Source organism: Engystomops pustulosus, chromosome 2 (assembly GCF_040894005.1).
Source record: "Engystomops pustulosus chromosome 2, aEngPut4.maternal, whole genome shotgun sequence".
Classification (NCBI taxonomy): domain Eukaryota; kingdom Metazoa; phylum Chordata; class Amphibia; order Anura; family Leptodactylidae; genus Engystomops; species Engystomops pustulosus.
In genome coordinates, this window is record NC_092412.1 from 252,197,170 (window position 1) to 252,217,835 (window position 20,666).

The 20,666-nt window shown below is 45.7% G+C and overlaps 1 protein-coding gene across 1 annotated transcript in view; it reads right to left on the reverse strand.

Moving 5' to 3' along the window:
- Window positions 1–1,365: 1,365 nt before the first annotated feature.
- Window positions 1,366–20,666, reverse strand: part of LOC140119628 (uncharacterized) — a 128,274-nt gene continuing 108,973 nt past the window's right edge. Inside the window, exons 7-11 of the mRNA XM_072138862.1 lie at window positions 16,713–16,904; window positions 15,888–16,103; window positions 8,548–8,659; window positions 3,800–3,860; window positions 1,366–1,642 (exon numbers count right to left, since the gene is read on the reverse strand). Coding sequence (XP_071994963.1) covers window positions 1,571–1,642; window positions 3,800–3,860; window positions 8,548–8,659; window positions 15,888–16,103; window positions 16,713–16,904 — 653 coding nt within the window. The 3' untranslated portion in view covers window positions 1,366–1,570. The remainder of the gene's footprint in view (window positions 1,643–3,799; window positions 3,861–8,547; window positions 8,660–15,887; window positions 16,104–16,712; window positions 16,905–20,666) is intronic.

The following is a 20,666-nucleotide window of genomic DNA, read 5'->3' on the forward strand; positions in this document are numbered from 1 at the left end:
CAAGGTTTAACCCATTTTCCTTTTTGTGTTTTAATTTTTCACTCTCCACCTTCAAAAATCTATAACTTTTTTATGTTTGCATGTAGAGAGCTGTGTTATGTCTTATTTTCTGTGTAACAAATTACACTTCAACATGGTGGTATTGAATATTCCATGCCATGTACTGGGAAGCCGGAAAACAATTCCAAATGCAGTGAAATTGGTAAAAAAACGCATTTGTGCCGTATTCTTGTGGGCTTGGATTTTACGGATTTCACTGTGCGCCCCAATTGACCAGTCTACTTTATTCTTTGGGTCGGTACGATTACAGGGATACCAAATTTGTATAGGTTTTATAATGTTTTCATACATTTACACAAATGAAAACCTCCTGTGAAAAATTTTTTTGAGGGGATTTTGCCATCTTATGGCGCTAATAATTTTTTAATACTTTAGTGTACGGAGCTTTGGGAGGTGACATTTTTTGCGGATTTTGATGACATTTACAATGTTATCATTTTTAGGACTGTGCAACCTTTTAAACACTTTTTATAGAATTTTTTTGGTTTTTTTTAATGGGAAAAAAGTGCCATTTTCGACTTTGGGCGTGATTTTCCGTTACGGGGTTAAACGCAGTGAAAAATCATTATTATGTTTTGGTAGATCGGGCATTTTCGGACACGGCGATACCTGATGTGTTTATGATTTTTACTGTTTATTTATATTTATATCATCATTATTCTAGGGAAAGGGGGGGTTTTGAGTTTTTAGGCTTTTTTATTATAATTTTTTTTTAATTTTTATTTTTACTGTTTTCAGACTTCCAAGGGTACTTTAACCCTAGGTTGTCTGTACGATCCTATCATATACTGCCATCTTTTTGAAGCCGCCGGTGGCGATCAGTGGGAAAACGAAATATGAAGCAAAGACTTACCAGCTATGGAGAGGGCTCTGCCCGTGAGCCCTCTCCATGCACCCGCTCCTGGCATGTGATGTAGTATTACGTCACATGTTGGTTGGTAAGGGGTTAATCACCAGAGGCGACAGGGCTTTTTTACTATGAGAACGGTCAATCTGTGGAATAGCCTGCCTCAGGCGCTGGTCACAGCAGGGACAGCAGAGAGCTCAGGAGCAGAGCACAGCATGGACAGCAGAGAGCTCAGGCGCTGGTCACAGCAGGGACAGCAGAGAGCTCAGGCGCTGGTCACAGCAGGGACAGCAGAGAGCTCAGGCGCTGGTCACAGCAGGGACAGCAGAGAGCTCAGGCGCTGGTCACAGCAGGGACAGCAGAGAGCTCAGGCGCTGGTCACAGCAGGGACAGCAGAGAGCTCAGGCGCTGGTCACAGCAGGGACAGCAGAGAGCTTCAAGGAGGGTCTAGATGCCTTTTTACACCTAAATAACATTGATGGTTATGTTATATAGAATTGTTTCCCCTAAATCCCTTCTTCATCCAATCCCTTCCCTTCCTTGGTTGAACTTGATGGACAAGTGTCTTTTTTCAACCGTATAAACTATGATATGAGCTTTCCAGCTTCTCGTCTGCTGTGACATGCTCTCTGGACGGTTTGTTGTAGGTTCTTGTTTTGGTTCCTAATTTGTTATTTTCCTAACAGGTGAATTCACTCGTTGTCTTGTCTCTGTTCCAGGATTTTCAGTTATCACCTTAATAAAAAGAGTGAAAATGAATTAATGAGAAAACCATAAGAAGTGATTACATTGAAGAACCCTAAGGGTGCGTTCACACGTTCAGTTTTTCACATGCAGTTTTTGATGCCCAAACCAGGAGAGGAGGAGTAGCATCTCTCTATTACACCCACTGTGATCCACACCTGCTTTTGGCTCCAAAAACTGCATCTGAAAAGCTGCACGCAGCCTAATGTGGAGGCTAACTCTGAAACTAGGACTGTGTCAGACTGGGGAATCTTTGGCCCACCAGATGAAATTATTCTTGCGGCCCAACTTTCAACACTATAGAAAGAATGGGAGATGCTTCATTATAGATTTGTGTTGTCACATAATATAAAATACAATGAACATTCATTTGAAGAACCAATGTAACATCATAAATAACTTAAAGGAAACCTACCACTTGAAGTGGCAGGTTTCCGATGGCAATACCGAGCACCAGCTCAGGGTGAGATCAGGGTGAGCTGGTGCCGGAGCTTATTTTCGTTAGTGTTTTAAACCGCGGTATCGTGCGCTCGATATCCTGCATGTGTCACTTCCCCGCTCAGGTCCCCGGAGTTCACCTTCTTCTTCCTGGTGCATGTAAGTGCATTGTCCGTGTATAATGCGCTGTGCTGGGAGTCACTAAGATCCTGCACCCGATATCCTGCATGTGTCGCTTCCCCGCTCAGGTCCCTGGAGTTCACCTTCTTCTTCCTGGTGCATGTAAGTGCATTGTCCGTGTATAATGCGCTGTGCGGGGAGTCACTAAGATCCTGCGCCCGATATCCTGCATGTGTCGCTTCCCCGCTCAGGTCCCCGGAGTTCACCTTCTTCTTCCCGGTGCATGTAAGTGCATTGTCCATGTATAATGCGCTGTGCGGGGATTCACTAAGATCGTGCACCCGATATCCTGCATGTGTCGCTTCCCTGCTCAGGTCCCCGGAGTTCACCTTCTTCTTCCTGGTGCATGTAAGTGCATTGTCCGTGTATAATGCGCTCTGCGGGGAGTCACTAAGATCCTGCGCCCGATATCCTGCATGTGTCGCTTCCCCGCTCAGGTCCCCGGAGTTCACCTTCTTCTTCCTGGTGCATGTAAGTGCATTGTCCGTGTATAATGCGCTGTGCGGGGAGTCCCTAAGATCCTGCGCCTGATATCCTGCATGTGTCTCTTCACCGCTCAGGTCCCCGGGGTTCACCTTCTTCTTCCTGGTGCATGTAAGTGCATTGTCCGTGTATAATGCGCTCTGCGGGGAGTCACTAAGATCGTGCACCCGATATCCTGCATGTGTCGCTTCCCCGCTCAGGTCCCCGGAGTTCACCTTCTTCTTCCTGGTGCATGTAAGTGCATTGTCCGTGTATAATGCGCTGTGCGGGGAGTCACTAAGATCGTGCGCCCGATATCCTGCATGTGACGCTTCCCCGCTCAGGTCCCTGGAGTTCACCTTCTTCTTCCTGGTGCATGTAAGTGCATTGTCCGTGTATAATGCGCTGTGCGGGGAGTCACTAAGATCGTGCGCCCGATATCCTGCATGTGTCGCTTTCCCACTCAGGTCCCTGGAGTTCACCTTCTTCTTCCTGGTGCATGTAAGTGCATTGTCTTGAGACACAATTTGAAAGTTAAATCCCGCGCTCAGTCTGAATCAGTCGGATCGTCCAACTGCACCGGAAATCTACCATTTAGAAACACCCATCATTAGGCGAACCTACCTTTAGACAGGTGTTGCTGATCTGGTCTTGTATTGGCCAGGAACTGAGGTGTTTCGTCGGAAAAGCAGTTTTTAAATAATGTTAATGAGCGTCCGGCGCACCTGCATTTGTCACACAGGGCGCTTGATGCTCAGGTATTATCCTTATTATTCACGCCCACAGCATGACTCAAGTAGCCCTGCCCACCCTTCTCTCTCCCGAGAGCGGGTGACGTCACCGAGCTGTGGCGCAGCAGTACTTAATGCAGCTTTATACACTGGCACCAATGCTTCCGGGTTAGTTCACCGCGGCTGCGCTATACGTCACCGGCTCTCAGGAGAGAGAAGGGTGGGCAGGGCTGCTTGTGCCACGCTGTGGGTGTGAATAATTAGGATAATACCTGAGCATCAAGCGCCCTGTGTGGCGAACGCAGCTTCTCCGTACACCAAAGTATAAAATACTTACAGATGAGTGAGCGGTAGCTACATGGGGTGGGGATGAATGAATCTTTTCCGCATTGTTCTTCCTATAAAGGCAGAGAAAAATAGGTAAAAAGGTTATTGGACAGGGATGAATATTTGTAGGCCACAGGACATTATTCTCCCATACGCAGTGTAATGCCGTCATCATTGTACATACTTCATACTTCTTCCTTACTGTACGTACAGTGGGTATTTTTCACTTTTTCACAATGAAATTTTTCACTCGTTGTTTCACTGCAGCTAAAAAGTCTTTTACTTTGCTCATTAATGTGCACTCTGACCCTATCTTAAAAAAAGACAAAACAGAAATGTACATATTTTTGCTAATTTATTAAAAAGAGAAAAAAATGAAAATCACTTGATGATAAGTATTCAGCCCCTTTACTGTGACACTCATATTTAACTCGCATGCTGTCCATTTCCTTCTGATCCTCCTTGAGATGGATCTACTCCTTCATCGGAGTCCAGCTGTGTTTAATTTAACTGATTGGACTTGATTAGGAAAGGCTCACACCTGTCTATATAAGACCTCACAGTTAAGGCTCACAGTTCATATCAGAGCACATGAGAATCATGGGGTCTAAGGAACTGCCCAAGGAGCTCAGAGTTAGAATTGTGGCACTCAAGGTTCCTAAGAGCACAGTGGCCTCCATACTTCTTTAATGGAAGAAGTTTAGGACTACCACGACTTGGCCGTCCTGCCAAACTAAGCAATCGTGGGAGAAGAGCCTTGATGAGAGAGGAAAAGAAGAACCTCAAGATCACTGAGCTCCAGAGATGAAGTAGGAAGATGGGAGTCACCTATCACTGCAGCCTCCACCAGTCGGGGCTTTATGGCAGAGTCTGGCAGCTTCTCCTCAGTGTCAGACATATGAAAGCCGCATACAGGGCACAAAACACATGATGGATCCCGGACTATGAGAAATAAGATTCTCTTCTCTGCACCTGACAAATCCAATCCCAGCAGTGACACATAGGGGGCAGCATCAGGCTATGGGGGGCAGGACCACTGGGTGTAATTGACATAAAGATAATTGCGGCCAAGTATAGGAATATCCTGGATGAGAACCTCTTCCAGATGCTGCGGACCTCAGACTGGGACGAACCTTCCAACAAGACAATGACCCTAAGCACAAGCTAAACACAAATCAAACTTTTTTTGATCTTACCAATTGGCTACAATGAAACAAAAAGGGAAAAATGTGTATATATATATCCAGTCTGGGTATCTGAGATCTGGATAATGATATAAGTCTGGATGAGATTCCTCTCTCTGGGGTCTGCAGAGCAGTGAGGAGAAGCCCCGATATAACTGCTGCACAGGTAACATCCGCCGCCTCTAAGGGGTTCGGCTGTGAAGTAGATGGAATGGTCTATGTCTACACCTGGGATATGTAGAGACAGAGGAACTATATGCTGTTATACATTATTCTGAGAGCAGGAATAGGTAATAGAGGTAAAGACTGTGAAGTCCAGAGGTGTAGAAGGATCACAAAGAGTACAAAATAATTAAAGGGAACCTGTCATCAGAAAACTCATTTTGTGTGTTATAACTTACCTTGCACCCTGACAGAATCCTCTGTGTAGTCCCAGGGGTTGGGATTTGGTTTGCATGAATTTCAAAAAATAACACGTGACTTGTCTGTGCTGCTTACTCCTCAGCTCTCAGCCCCCACCTGTATGCTCCTGTACAGCTCCTTCCTCTTGCTCCTTCACATAGCTCACAGCCTGGTGAGCTGACATCAGTGAGGAAGGGAGGAGCTGTACAGGAGCACAGAGGTGGGGGCTGAGAGCTGAGGAGTCTGCAGCGCAGACAAGTTAATTGTTGTGTTTGAAATGCATCCAAACCAAAGCCCAACTCCTGGGACTACACAGAGGATTCTATCAGGGTGCAAGGTAAGTTGTAACTCACTATTATATCGTAATGGGCTTCTGTAACCTGTCTTTAGTGAAAATGAGATCCCTGGTGACAGGTTCCCTTTAAAGCTGCTTCTACTCAACACTGAGCAAATGGGCTGAATACTTATCACCAGTTTATCTTGTTTAATAAATTAGCAAAAATATCTACATTTCAATTTTTTTCTGTCAAGATAAGGGCAGAGTGCACATTACTGGGGGGGGGGGGGAAGAGGGCATCTTACTGGGTAAGCAGAGGGCATATTACTGGGGGGCAGAGTGCACATTACTGAGGGGGGGAGAGGGCATCTTACTGGGGGTCAGAGGGCATATTACTGGGGGGGCAGAGTGCACATTACTGGGGGGCAGAGGGCATCTTACTGGGGGGCAGAGTGCACATTACTGGGGGGCAGAGGGCACATTACTGGGGACAGAGTGCACATTACTGGGGGACAGAGTGCACATTACTGGGGGACAGAGGGCACATTACTGGGGACAGAGTGCACATTACTGGGGGACAGAGTGCACATTACTGGGGGATCAGAGTGCACATTACTGGAGGATCAGAGTGCACATTACTGGGGGGGGGGGGCAGAGGGCACATTACTGGGGGGGCAGAGTGCACATTACTGGGGGACAGAGTGCACATTACTGGGGGATCAGAGTGCACATTACTGGGGGGGCAGAGTGCACATTACTGGGGACAGAGTGCACATTACTGGGGGACAAAGTGCACATTACTGGGGACAGAGTGCACATTACTGGGAGGGCAGATGGCACATTACTGGGGGGCAGAGGACACATTACTGGGGGGCAGAGGGCACATTACTGGGGACAGAGTGCACATTACTGGGGGGGCAGAGTGCACATTACTGGGGGACAGAGTGCACATTACTGGGGGATCAGAGTACACATTAATGGAGGATCAGAGTGCACATTACTGGAGGATCAGAGTGCACATTACTGGGGGGCAGAGGGCACATTACTGGGGGGGCAGAGTGCACATTACTGGGGGCAGAGTGCACATTACTGGGGGGTAGAGGGCACATTACTGGGGGGGCAGAGGGCGCATTACTGGGGGGCAGAGTGCACATTACTGGGTGGCAGAGTGCATATTACTGGGGGCCCAGAGGGCACATTACTTGGGGGAAGAGTGCACATTACTGGGGGGAAGAGTGGGAAGAGTGCACATTACTGGGGGCAGAGTGCACATTACTGGGGGACAGAGTGAACATTACTGGGGACAGAGCGCACATTACTGAGGGGACAGAGTGTACATTACTGGGGGGCAGAGTGCACATTACTAGGTTGCAGAGTGCACAATACTGGGGGGCAGAGGGGACATTACTGGGGAGCAGAGTGCACTTTACTGGGAGGCAGAGTGCACATTACTGGGGGGCAAAGTGCACATTACTGGGGGATCAGAGTGCACATTACTGGGGGGCAGAGTGCACATTACTGGGGGGGGGCAGAGGGCACATTACTGGGGGGGCAGAGTGCACATTACTGGGGGCAGAGTGCACATTACTGGGGGTAGAGGGCACATTACTGGGGGGCAGAGGGCGCATTACTGGGTGGCAGAGTGCATATTACTGGGGGGCAGAGGGCACATTACTTGGGGGAAGAGTGCACATTACTGGGGGGAAGAGTGGGAAGAGTGCACATTACTGGGGGGCAGAGTGCACATTACTGGGGGACAGAGTGCATATTACTGGGGACAGAGCGCACATTACTGAGGGGACAGAGTGCACATTACTGGGGGGCAGAGTGCACATTACTGGGGGGTAGAGTGCACATTACTGGGGTTCAGAGGGCGCATTACTGGGGGGCAGAGTGCACATTACAAGGTGGCAGAGTGCACAATACTGGGGGGCAGAGGGGACATTACTGGGGAGCAGAGTGCACATTACTGGGAGGCAGAGTGCACATTACTGGGGGCAGAGTGCACATTACTGGGGGCAGAGGGCACATTACTAGAGGCAGAGTGCACATTACTGGAAGTAGAGGGCATGTTACTGGGGGGAAGAGCGCACATTACTGGGGGGCAGAGTGCACATTACTGGGGGACAGAGTGCACATTACTGGGGGGCAGAGTGCACATTACCGGGGGGCAGATGGCACATTACTGGGGGGCAGAGTGCATATTACTGGGGGGGGCAGAATGCATATTACTGGGGGATCAGTGCACATTACTGAGCAATAAGAGAATTTTATCTTACCAATTGGCTGCAGTGGAACAGAGTGAAAAATGTAAAGGGTTCTGAATACTTTTCGTATCCATTGTAACTATATAAAGAAGTAGATCATAAGAAGAAGGCAGCCAGATACAAAACTGGTTAATATTGTAACATCTCTACTATATTTCTATTCCTGAAGTCTCACTTCAATGATTAGGACATGGTAAGGATGGGTGAGTCCTGTAGTGAGGGCACTTGGGTTCACAGTTAGTATAAGTCTCATTATAAGGATATCACATATTAAAAAATAAATCTATAAGGAGAAGGTTTATAATCGTTAGTAAGTCAAGATGACATTTTTGTTACTTTGAAAAGATAATAGTAAAAAAGTTGATGTACGATGTGTTGTTATTGCAGCGTAGAAGGATTGCACTACACACTAATACCACACGGCTGCAGGGGACGGGCCCACCGTAGCATCAGAGGATCCTCCGGTGGGCCAAGGTTGATGGAGGGCGGGGCTAAAGAGCCTTCGTCTGACACTGAAGAAACTTATGTGTCACTTATTGCTGAAGGTTAAGAAGTCTCCTACGTGTCCCCACACTCACCCGCTACCTACCACAGCCACCACACAACCCACTAGATGGGAAACACTTACTTTATCGAGGAGCGCCACAGCATCGCTAACAGAGCTACGGAGAGGAGCATGGAGATGGATGAAATTACGGCCTTGAAGATGACAAATTGTAGAATATTCTGCTGACAGGGATCTAAGCCGGGAAGACATGGAGGAGAGAGACGTGTAACCAGACACTGGTGGCCAGCAAATGGTTAATATTATCAGAATACCTATATACATATATATATATACCTGCTGCCCTGCCACTAACCTGGCATCAGACTTGGCGCCACGTGTACACGGACATCTGATGGCACACTGACACGTTTATTTCACGTCCGATCTTTCTACGGGCTATGGAGCGGCACAGGGCCGTACGTACACGGCCGTGAGCCCATAGAAGTGTATGGGGGACGTGTATCGGCCGTATATACGCCCCCCATACATGTGTGTGAATGTAGCCTTATACCTATTTTCTCTTTTCATGAAGGTCACATTTTATACTGGTTTATTATATCACTTACCAGTCCACACACATTGGGGGTCATTTACTAAGGGCCCGAATTGCGTTTTTTTACGGCGGGTTACCCGAATGTTTCCGTTTTGCAACGATTTTCCCTGAATTGCCCCAGGTTTTTTGGCTTGTGGCGCATCGGCGCCGGCATGCATGCGACGGAAATCGGGGGGGGGGAAGGGCGTGGCCGAACGAAAACCCGACTGATTCGGAAAAACCGCCGCATTTAAAAAAAAAAAGTGTTGCTGGACACGCGCTTACCTGCACCCAGCAATGGATCGTGAACTCCGGCGGACCTCGGCGGGCTTCAGTGCAGCAGCGACACCTGGTGGACGGCGGAGGAACTGCCTTAGTGAATCGCCGGAAGACCCGAATCCACCGCAGAGAACGCGCCGCTGGATCGTGAATGGACCGGGTAAGTAAATCTGCCCCATTGGGTAGTCTGCCCCCGGACTAGTGTTTTTAATTGTTTTTAGATTCATGATTATAATTTGACTATAATTTGATTATAGTCACATATTTGTATACAATCACACATTAATATACCGCACATATATAGAGCATATACACACATACATACTGTGCCATATACACACATACATACTGTGCCATATACACACATACAGCATACAGTATATACACACACAGGGGGAGATTTATCATCGAGTTTCTGAGCTAAAACTGGTCTAGTTGCCCATGGAAACCAACCAGAGCTCAGCTTTCATTTTATAAACAGCTGTGGGAAAATGAAAGCTGAGCTCTGATTGGTTGCCCTGGGCAACTAAAACAGTTCTGATCCAAGAGACTTATAAAAAAAATCTACCCTATACAGTATATACAAACACCAATACCCGTATACAGATACAGAATATATACATCACATATATGTTATATACATATTATGATGTACAATGTGCAGGGTATGTATATAATGATGCACATTCCATTCCACTCCATTCTTTAGTATGTCCGGTTGGATACTGGGGCCCCCTGACAATGCTAGCCCCATAGCAGCTGCTTTGGCTGCTACCCCTGTAGTTACCCCCCTGTGTATTTTATATATCTATATACAATAATGCCCTTGACAAGGTCAATGTATCTCTATTATTATGTCATATGAAATGTATTGTTACTTGTTACTTGCCGTGCATTGTATTTTCCCATGTGGCATCTGTGCTGAAGGTGGCAGGCATGAGTAACTGGTTGGTGACATCGGAGGTAACAGATAGTCCTAATAAGTGGACCGTTGCAGCATTTAAAAAAAAATGTATTTAGTCTTCGGGATCGCTCTCGGCACTGTCAGTGTACCAGCACGACCCGCAGCAGGAGATCGGCTGTTACACACACAGCCTGGTCCCTGCTGCGTCTGACCGGCACGGAGATCGCTCCTTCACCCCTTAGCTGCCACGATCAAGCACAATTGCAGCAGCTTAGGAGAGAGACAGAGGGGCAGATTTACTTACCCGGTCCATTCGCGATCCAGCGGCGCGTTCTCTGCGGTGGATTCGGGTCCGGCCGGGATTCACTAAGGTAGTTCCTACGACGCTCACCAGGTGGCGCTGATGCGCTGAAGTTCCCCGAGGCCCGCCGGAATGCACTGAAGTTCACCGGCCAATTCCTGGTGCAGGTAAGCGCGAGTCCCGCGACACTTTTTTTTAAAAAATGCGGCGGTTTTTCCTAATCCGTCGGGTTTTTGTTCGGCCGTGCCCCCGATTTCCATCGCGTGCATGCCAGCGCCGATGCGCCACAATACGATCGCGTGCGCCAAAATCCTGGGGCAATACAGGGAAAATCATCGCAAATCGGAAATCTTCAAGTAACACGTCGGGAAAACGCGAATCGGCCCCTTAGTAAATGACCCCCAGAGAGTTATTTAACCATAGGTTGTCTGATTGATCCTACTGATCATGCATTACAGTGTATCACTGGCACATTGTAACAAATGATCCGATGCTTTACAGCCTAGGGTCTACAAAGATCCAAGGCTGTCATAGCGACAGATCTTCCCTTCCTGGTAATGTTATAGGGAGCGGAGATCAGAGTCAAGACGGCAGGGTCGACACCCACAATCGGTGCTAGCACCAATCACAGTTGTTACTGGTGAGTGTTTGCTGCAATATGCAGCAAACACTTACTGCGTATGGAGAGGGCTCAGCCTGTGACCCGCAGCCGACGTGTGAGCTATGGAAATTTCACACATCGTTAAGGGGTTAATGAAAATGATAGATTAAATCTTGATGTAAGTTCACACCAAGAGGCTGGTAAGTTTTTAAAACAAACATCCAGTAAGCTTCTCTTCGATGGGTTCGATGGGTTTTGTGACTTAAAGGAATTGTTCGGATGAAGAGGATTTCCAATCAGAACGTAAGAGAATACCTTATAAATAGGGCATACACCAAATGGACCAGAGCTGATAAAAATCTAGTGTGAACAGAGCTTTGTTATTGCCAAATAAACCACAAATGAAAGAGACTTTGTCAGGACAATTAAACAATTACTAAAGGAAATACTGCAGTACGTAGTGGTCCGATTGACGGACCTAACTCTGACAGTCTGAATTATTCATGAGGGGGCGGTCTGAGGAGGCGGTGACTGTAGCATCAAACCTGGAAGTCACCACTGGCATCTGGTATGGGAGGGGCTCGGACCACCCCCTCATGGATAAGCCAGAATGTCGGCAGCTAGGTCCGTTGATCGGAACGCTACGTACTGCAGTGTTTCATAGCTTTTCGGTATGTCTGGTATAACTATGGGAGGGCTAGGGAGCGGCTTCCTTTAGTAAGTGCTGCTGGAGTGTTTTATTGTCCTGACAGGTAATGATGAGGTAGCATTCACATCAGTTACTTTTACTACCACATATAGTTGCTATTATTCAGAAATATGTTCCTTGACTTATGTAGGAAGATATTCTAGCACATAACGTATATATACTCGAGTATAAGCCGAGTTTTTCAGCACAAAAAAATGTGCTGAAAAACCCTAATTAAAAAAAACCCCTCTGGACTCACCTTTCTGACGCCCTCCGCAGGACTTCTGTCTTCAGCTTTGGCTCCGGCTCCGTCTTCGGTTTCCCTCACGGTCCCGATGCATACACCATGATGTCAGACGGTTGGCGATATCATGGTGTGTGGTCCGCCTTCGGCAAGCGGCTGACGTCATGGTGTATATGACGGGAGCGCGAGGGGAGCCAAAGATGGAGCCGAACACAGAGGACCTGGAAAGGTGAGTACAGAAGGTTTTTTATGCTGGGCAGGGGGCTGCTGGCTACATACAGGGTGGGGGTGGGGGTATTCACTGGCTATATATACGGGGGACTGCAGGCACTGGCTATATACGGGGGAGTGCAGGCTGTGGCTACATACTGGGGGCAGGCTGTGGCTATATACTGAGGGCAGGCACTGGCTATATACTTGGGGGTAGGCACTGGCTATATACTGGGAGACAGGTACTGGTTATATACTGGGAGACAGGCACTGGCTATATACTGGGGTAGCAGGCACTGCCTATATACTGGGGAGGCAGGCACTGGCTATATACTGGGGGCAGGCACTGGGTATATACTGGGGGGAATGCATTGGCTATATACTGAGGGGCAGGCACTGGCTATATACTGGGGGGCACTGGCTGGCTATATACAAGAGGGCTGGGGCTGCTGGCTGTATACAAGGTGGCCTGCTGCATATACAAGGGACAGGCACTGGCTATATACAAGGGGGCTGCTGGCTATATACTGGGGGCAAGGGGCTGCTGGTTTAATACTAGGGGGCAGCAGCTGGCTATATACTGGGGGCAAGGGGCTGCTGGTTTAATACTAGGGGGCAGCAGCTGGCTATATACTGGGGGCAAGGGGCTACTGGTTTAATACTAGGGGGCAGCGGCTGGCTATATACTAGGGGGCAGTGGCTGGCTATATACTGGGGAGACTGTGACCAATGCATTTCCCACTCTCTGTTTATACTTAAGTCAATAGGTTTTCCCAGGTTTTTTGTGTTAAAATTAGGTGCCTCGGCTTATACTCAAGTATATACGGTATCCTAAAAACGAACCCAAAATATATTTCTAAGAAAGCGCCATCATTAAGCGCCATTCTATCTCCCAGTTCATTGGTGGAGTCTGTATCCAACCAGACACGGCTTTACCATCCAGAATCTAGAATATAAATGTGATCATAATATTTTTAAGTCTTGAAGAATTTTGTTCTTTTAATACACAGAAATGTTACAGGATTTCCAAATACATGAACTCTAATCCTTCTTTTGTTGTAGATTTCATTGATTGTCATATTCAGTATGTGGGATGGACCACTACTCCCTTGAAGAGACATAGATATAGACATCTATCTGATGCTTCCCACTAATCCTTCTGCAGTATCGAAACACATGGGTGATACAAGACGTTTTAGATTCAGAGGTATTGAACAAATCAAAAAACGCATCAGAGGAGGTGATTATAGACGTAAACTTTTAAATGAAATCTACCACCAGGATTAAGGATAGTAAACCCAGCACACTGACATACTGGTGTGCGCCCCCTCTGGTGGGATCTGATCTTCTTTTAGCTCCTCATGCCCTTGTTTTGAAGAAAAAAAAAAAAGACTTAAAAAATTATGCAAATGAACCTGAGGGGCTCCAGGCTACATTAACACCTATGGAGCCCGGAGCCCCCAGGCTTATTTGCATAATTTTAAAAGCCTCTTTTTGTAAAAATCAGGGCATCAGAAGCTAAAAGAAGATCAGATCCTGCCAGAGGCGGCACACACCAGTATGTCAGTGTGCTGGGTGTACAATCCATCATGTTGGTGATAGATGCCCTTTAAATATAGAGCATTTACGTCAAAATTTAATTTATCATTATTAGATAATTGGGTATTTTTCCTATAACCTATACAATGTTTAATATAAATGTCCACCTTCCCATGATATCTAGTATTTGATATTTGTTGGGTATAATACGGAACTTACGATATCATGTGTATTATCATTTTTGTAGACCATTGAAATTGAATCCATCCCATATTTTTGTAATGACCGTTCACCGCCGTATGATGTCATCTACCATGTACTCCTTGATTGGTTGTTTTTTTAGTATAAGTACAATGGGGCAGATTTACTTACCCGGTCCATTTGCGATGCAGTGGCGCGTTCTCTGCGGTGGATTCGTGTCTTCCGGCGATTCACTAAGGCAGTTCCTCCAACGTCCACCAGGTGTTGCTGCTGCGCTGAAGTCCGCCGAGACCCGCCGGAGTGCACGAGCCTATACTTGGTGAAGGTAAGCGCATGTCCCGCAAAACTTTTTTTTTTTAAAATGCGGCGGTTTCTCCGAATCCGTCAGGTTATCATTCGGCCACACCCCCAATTTCCGTTGCGTGCATGCCAGCGCCGATGCGTCACAATCCGATCGCGTGCGCCAAAAACCCGGGGCAATACAGGGAAATTCGGCGCAAATCGGAAATATTCGGGTAACACGTCGGGAAAACGCGGATCGGGCCCTTAGTAAATGACCCCCATTATGTTTTCAAATTGTGTTGTTTTGACTATGATTAAGAGCTTCTGCTCGAAACCCTTTTAAAACGAAGACCTTCTAGTGCTGGAGGATTTTCTCTTTCCTGAAATTATTGAGATGGGACATTAAAGGGAACCTGTCACCAGGGACCTCATTTTCACTAAAGACAGGTTACAGATGCATCTGCCTTCTCTAAGTATTTGCATTACAATATAATTGTGCATAATATGTTACATTGCACCCTGACAGAATCCTCTGTGTAGTCCCAGGGGTTGGGCTTTGGTTTGGATGCATTTCAAAAAACAACATGTGACTTGTCTGTGCTGCAGACTCCTCAGCTCTCAGCCCCCACCTTTGTGCTCCTGTACAGCTAAAATATAATCCAGAGATTTATCAGCTATATTTTAATAGCGATATTTGGAGTGGGGAAGTAATTTTTTACCCAGTATGGCCACTGGGGGCAGGCTGTATACTACTGGGGGCAAGCTGTATACTACTGGGGGCAAGCTGTATACTACTGGGGGCAGGCTGTATACTACTGGGGGCAGTGCTGTATACTACTGGGGGCAGTGCTGTATACTACTGGGGGCAGTGCTGTATACTACTGGGGGCAGTGCTGTATACTACTGGGGCAGTGCTGTATACTACTGGGGGCAGGCTGTATACTACTGGGGGCTGTGCTGTACACTACTGGGGGCTGTGCTGTATACTACTGGGGGCTGTGCTGTATACTACTGGGGGCTGTGCTGTATACTACTGGGGGCTGTGCTGTATACTACTGGGGGCTGTGCTGTACACTACTGGGGGCAGGCTGTATACTACAGGGGGCTGGATGGCTGTATACTACTGGGGGCAAGCTGTATACTACTGGGGGCAGGCTGTATACTACTGGGGGCAGTACTGTATACTACTGGGGGCAGGCTGAGGTGGCTGTATACTACTGGGGGCTGGCTGTATACTACTGGGGGCAGTACTGTATACTACTGGGGGCAGGCTGTATACTACTGGGGGCAGTGCTGTATACTACTGGGGACGGGCTGTATACTACTGGGGGCAGGCTGGGCTGGCTGTATACTACTGGGGGCAGGCTGTATACTATAGGGGGCTGGCTGGCTATATACTGGGGGGGGGGGTTCTGTGACCAATGCATTTCCCACCCTCGGCTTATACTCGAGTCAATAGGTTTTCCCAGTTTTCGGTGGTAAAATCAGGGGTCTCGGCTTATACTCGGGTCGGCTTATACTCGAGTATATACGGTAAACATAAAGGTTGTGCTTGATGAACTTGTACCTGTATTGAACCTTATCTATACTGTGATCCTATGATTTACTCGTCCTATTATATCCAGTCCTAGTTTCCATACCTCCAGTACTTTGGTTGTAGGATATATGACACGTTATATTCCTGTCTTTGGGGAATGTGGACCTCGCATGGTGCCGGGTGCTGGTGACGGTGATGACGTCTCCTGTGATGTTCTCCTTCTCTTCTCTACTTATGGGACGTCCTTCATCAGTCCAGGTTATTGTAGGTTTATGGGCTCCGGATGCTTCACACTCTATGGAAAATTCTTCATCCTTCTCTACAGAAAATCCAAAAAAGGCAAATGTAAAAAAGTTAATATTTATGATCTTTTGCAATTTTGTGTAATCTTTCCTATAATTGCCCACGGCGACATATAAAAAGAACAATGTACAATTCCTTCTCCCCCCACGACAGGAGAGTTGTACGATCCACCACAGGAATGGGGGCAGATTTACTTACCCGGTCCATTAGCGATCCAGCGGCGCGTTCTCTGCGGTGGATTCGGGTCCGGCCGGGATTCATTAAGGTAGTTCCTCCGACGTCTACCAGGTGGCGCTGCTGCACTGAAGTTCCCCAAGGCCCGCCGGAATGCACTGAAATTAACCGGCCTATTCCTGGTGAAGGTAAGCCCAAGTCCCGCAACACTTTTTTTTCTTAAATGCCGCAGTTTTTCTGAATCCGTCGGGTTTTCGTTCGGCCACGCCCCCCGATTTCCGTCGCGTGCATGCCGGCGCCGATGCTACGCAATCCGTTCGCGTGCGCCAAAATCCCGGGGCTATACAGGGTGTAAATAGATAAATTCTCAGAAACTCTCACTAGATGCCGGCTTTATCATCAACTGTAGGAAGTAAAGGGCAATGTGCCGGATGGAGGGAAGGACACTTACCTGCGACACTTATCTCACTCTTTGCTTCTTCTTGTAACTGGAAGATACACATCGGAGAGAGGGAATCATTAATCCATCGACCTTTCATAATGATGACTCCATGTGTTTCGGAGTGTTGTGTTTTGATCTGTGGAGGGTCTAGAATGACTCTGAAGCCTAATGGACTCTTACAGACGACTTCCATGACTCCATCTAATAGATAGAAATGGAACCAAACAAAGATCATTCCATCCACTACATACATGATCACATCCATATCAATCTATCTATCTATCTATCTATCTTCTATCTATATCATATCTATCTATCTATCTCCTATCTATCTATCTATCTATCTATCTATCTATCTATCTATCTATCTATATCTATATATCTATCTATCTATCTTCTATCTATCTATCTCATATCTATCTATCTATCTCCTATCTATCTATCTATCTATCTATCTATCTATATCTATATATCTATCTATCTATCTTCTATCTATCTCATATCTATCTATCTATCTATCTCTCTATCTATCTATCTATCTCATATCTATCTATCTATCTATCTATCTCATATCTATCTATCTATCTATCTATCTATCTATCTATCTATCTATCTATCTATCTATCTATCTCTCTATCTATCTCATATCTATCTATCTATCTATCTATCTACAAAAAGAAAGTCCAAGCAGCACAAACCTTCAGAGAAAAAGAGAATTGGGTGCAGGCAACCCAGGACCGGGCCTCAGGTCCTCCAGTAATAGTATAAAGAAAGCGGGCAGCACTCCGTTGTAGATAAAAGTAAAAAAGTGTCTTTATTCCATAGTGAGCAACTGTGACAGCGACGTTTCGGCTCTGCAAGAGCCTTTCTCAAGCCCGGGCTTGAGAAAGGCTCTTGCAGAGCCGAAACGTCGCTGTCACAGTTGCTCACTATGGAATAAAGACACTTTTTTACTTTTATCTACAACGGAGTGCTGCCCGCTTTCTTTATACTATCTATCTATCTATCTATCTATCTATCTATCTATCTATCTATCTATCTCATATCTATCTATCTATCTATCTATCTCATATCTATCTATCTATCTAATTTGAGAAAGAGGCAGCACTCCGTAGGTAGTGTCAAAAAACAAAGTGGGTGTCTTTATTCCATAAGCGACGTTTCAGCTCCTTACGAGCCTTTATCAAGCATGGTGAATGTGGCCAGCACACAAACATATAAAGGCCAACAATGCATTTCATTGGTTAATACAGATTGTGAAAAAAATGTCTAACAATTGATAATTATACATGTGTCAATCCATAATATATATACATGTGCAATACAGAAACTAATATATTATGCATACAGTAAAAATGCCTAGTGAACAGTGCAAAATATGCGTGTGTATCAAAAGAATAAAAACAATGGTCCACCAATCAGCTTACGGATCCTCCCACATCTCGGCACTTTCATTCATAAAATTCGGTGTAATGATGTCTCCTGCTGTGCTCAGGCGCGAAGTTTGTCGCTCCTACAGGAAACTCTTAGTGTTCGGTGTTTGTAGTTCCGCGCTGCACGGAAGTCACATGAGTGCTGTGCTAATACCGTCCTCGGGAAGTCAGCGCATGCGCTCAAGAATTATGTGGACCGGCGGCCAGCGCGGAACTACAAACACCGAACACTAAGAGTTTACTGTAGGAGCGACAAACTTCGCGCCTGAGCACAGCAGGAGACATCATTACACCGAATTTTATGAATGAAAGTGCCGAGATGTGGGAGGATCCGTAAGCTGATTGGTGGACCATTGTTTTTATTCTTTTGATACACACGCATATTTTGCACTGTTCACTAGGCATTTTTACTGTATGCATAATATATTAGTTTCTGTATTGCACATGTATATATATTATGGATTGACACATGTATAATTATCAATTGTTAGACATTTTTTTCACAATCTGTATTAACCAATTAAATGCATTGTTGGCCTTTATATGTTTGTGTGCTGGCCACATTCACCATGCTTGATAAAGGCTCGTAAGGAGCTGAAACGTCGCTTATGGAATAAAGACACCCACTTTGTTTTTTGACGCTACCTACGGAGTGCTGCCTCTTTCTCAAATTATATTACAGTCCCTTGGCCTGGGGACTTACGGTCTGTGCACCCACCAAAATTGCTGTGCTGCTCTGGATTTTCCTTTATCTATCTATCTATCTATCTCCTATCTATCTATATATCTCATATCTATCTATCTCCTATCTATCTATCTCATATCTATCTATCTATCTATCTATCTCATATCTATCTATCTATCTCATATCTATCCCATATCTATCTCATATCTATCTATCTATCTCCTATCTATCTATCTCATATCTATCTATCTATCTATCTCCTATCTATCTATCTATCTCATATCTATCTATCTCCTATCTATCTATCTCATATCTATCTATCTATCAAAGAAAACGGCAGCACTCCAAAATTGTGAAAAAACAAACTTGGGGCCACATTTATCACTTTTCTGCGCCTAAGTGTAGTAGTTGCGCCTAAATTCTGGTGCACTGTTTCGGCAGAATTATCACAAGCTACAACCATCTGTGATAAGGTAATTTTCTGCCTCTTATTAATCACTTTACTTTAACACAGTTTAGCAATGTTAGTTTGGTGCAATGTTAGATTCAGGCAGTTACATGTGATCCTGCTACAAGCTCCTCTCTGCTTCTCCCACAGCCCAGAATGAAGATAACACTCACAGCAGCACCCAGGTGTGTGACACCCTGCACCCAGTGACCTCCTCAGCAGCACCCAGGTGTGTGACACCCAGCACCAAGTGATCTCCTCAGCAGTGGCTTCTCCTGGAGGGGATCCCCCAGTGCTGGTCTCCTGCTGCACCCCTGTAATTCTGCACAATATCCCCCTCAGACACTGTGCAGAATTACATGGGGGACACTTGTCTGTAGTATCTGCAAACTTGTGCAAAGTTCTCTTCTCTCTTGCTGTGAGCTCAGGTTTTGCAGAATGTTTTGTAAATAGAAGGTGATGAACTGTAAATAGAGTCTGCAGCTCCTGTCTGCAGAGTATCTAATGTCTGTATTATCTGTACTAGTGTCTGCAGTGTATCTCATGTATCTATTATATGTTCCAGTGTCTGCAGTGTATCTAATGTATCTATTATATGTTCCAGTGTCTGCAGTGTATCTCATGTATCTATTATATGTTCCAGTGTCTGCAGTGTATCTAATGTATCTATTATATGTTCCAGTGTCTGGCTGAGCTTTGCTGCTAGAAATGAGCTGTTCTGCAAAGGGGCTCAGTGGTTTCTTCTCAGATAACGCCACCTTCGTGTTGAAGTGTTTTTGCGCCCGTTTTTGCGCCTAAATGCAAAAGTCACACATGATGAATATCATTAGGCGCAGCAAAACATCTGGAATTGAACGATAGATGAGGGAAAGCTGGTTATTTTAGTTGCGCGGCTAATTTGACATTTAATCGCAAAAATGGCGCAAAAACGGTGCGCCTAAACGAAAAGGCGCAAAAACAACAGAAAAAACAAGTGATAAATGTGGCCCCAAGTTTGTTTTTTCACAATTTTGGAGTGCTGCCGTTTTCTTTGATGTATATCCATTGGACTCTGACTGGTGAGAGTTAAGGATAGCACCCATTACCTATATTATCTACGGGGACTGTGCTGCTGATTTTCCATTTTTGTATCTATCTATCTATCTCATATCTATCTATCCATCCATCCATCCATCTATCTCCTATCTATCTATCTCATATCTATCTATCATCTATCTCCTATCTATCCCATATCTATCTATATATCTATATCTATATCTATCTATCTATCTATCTATCTATCTATCTATCTATGTATCTATCTATCTATCTATCTCCTATCTATCTATCTATCTATCTATCTATCTCCTATCTATCTATCTATCTAGCAAATAGAGAAAAAGCAGCACTCCAAAATG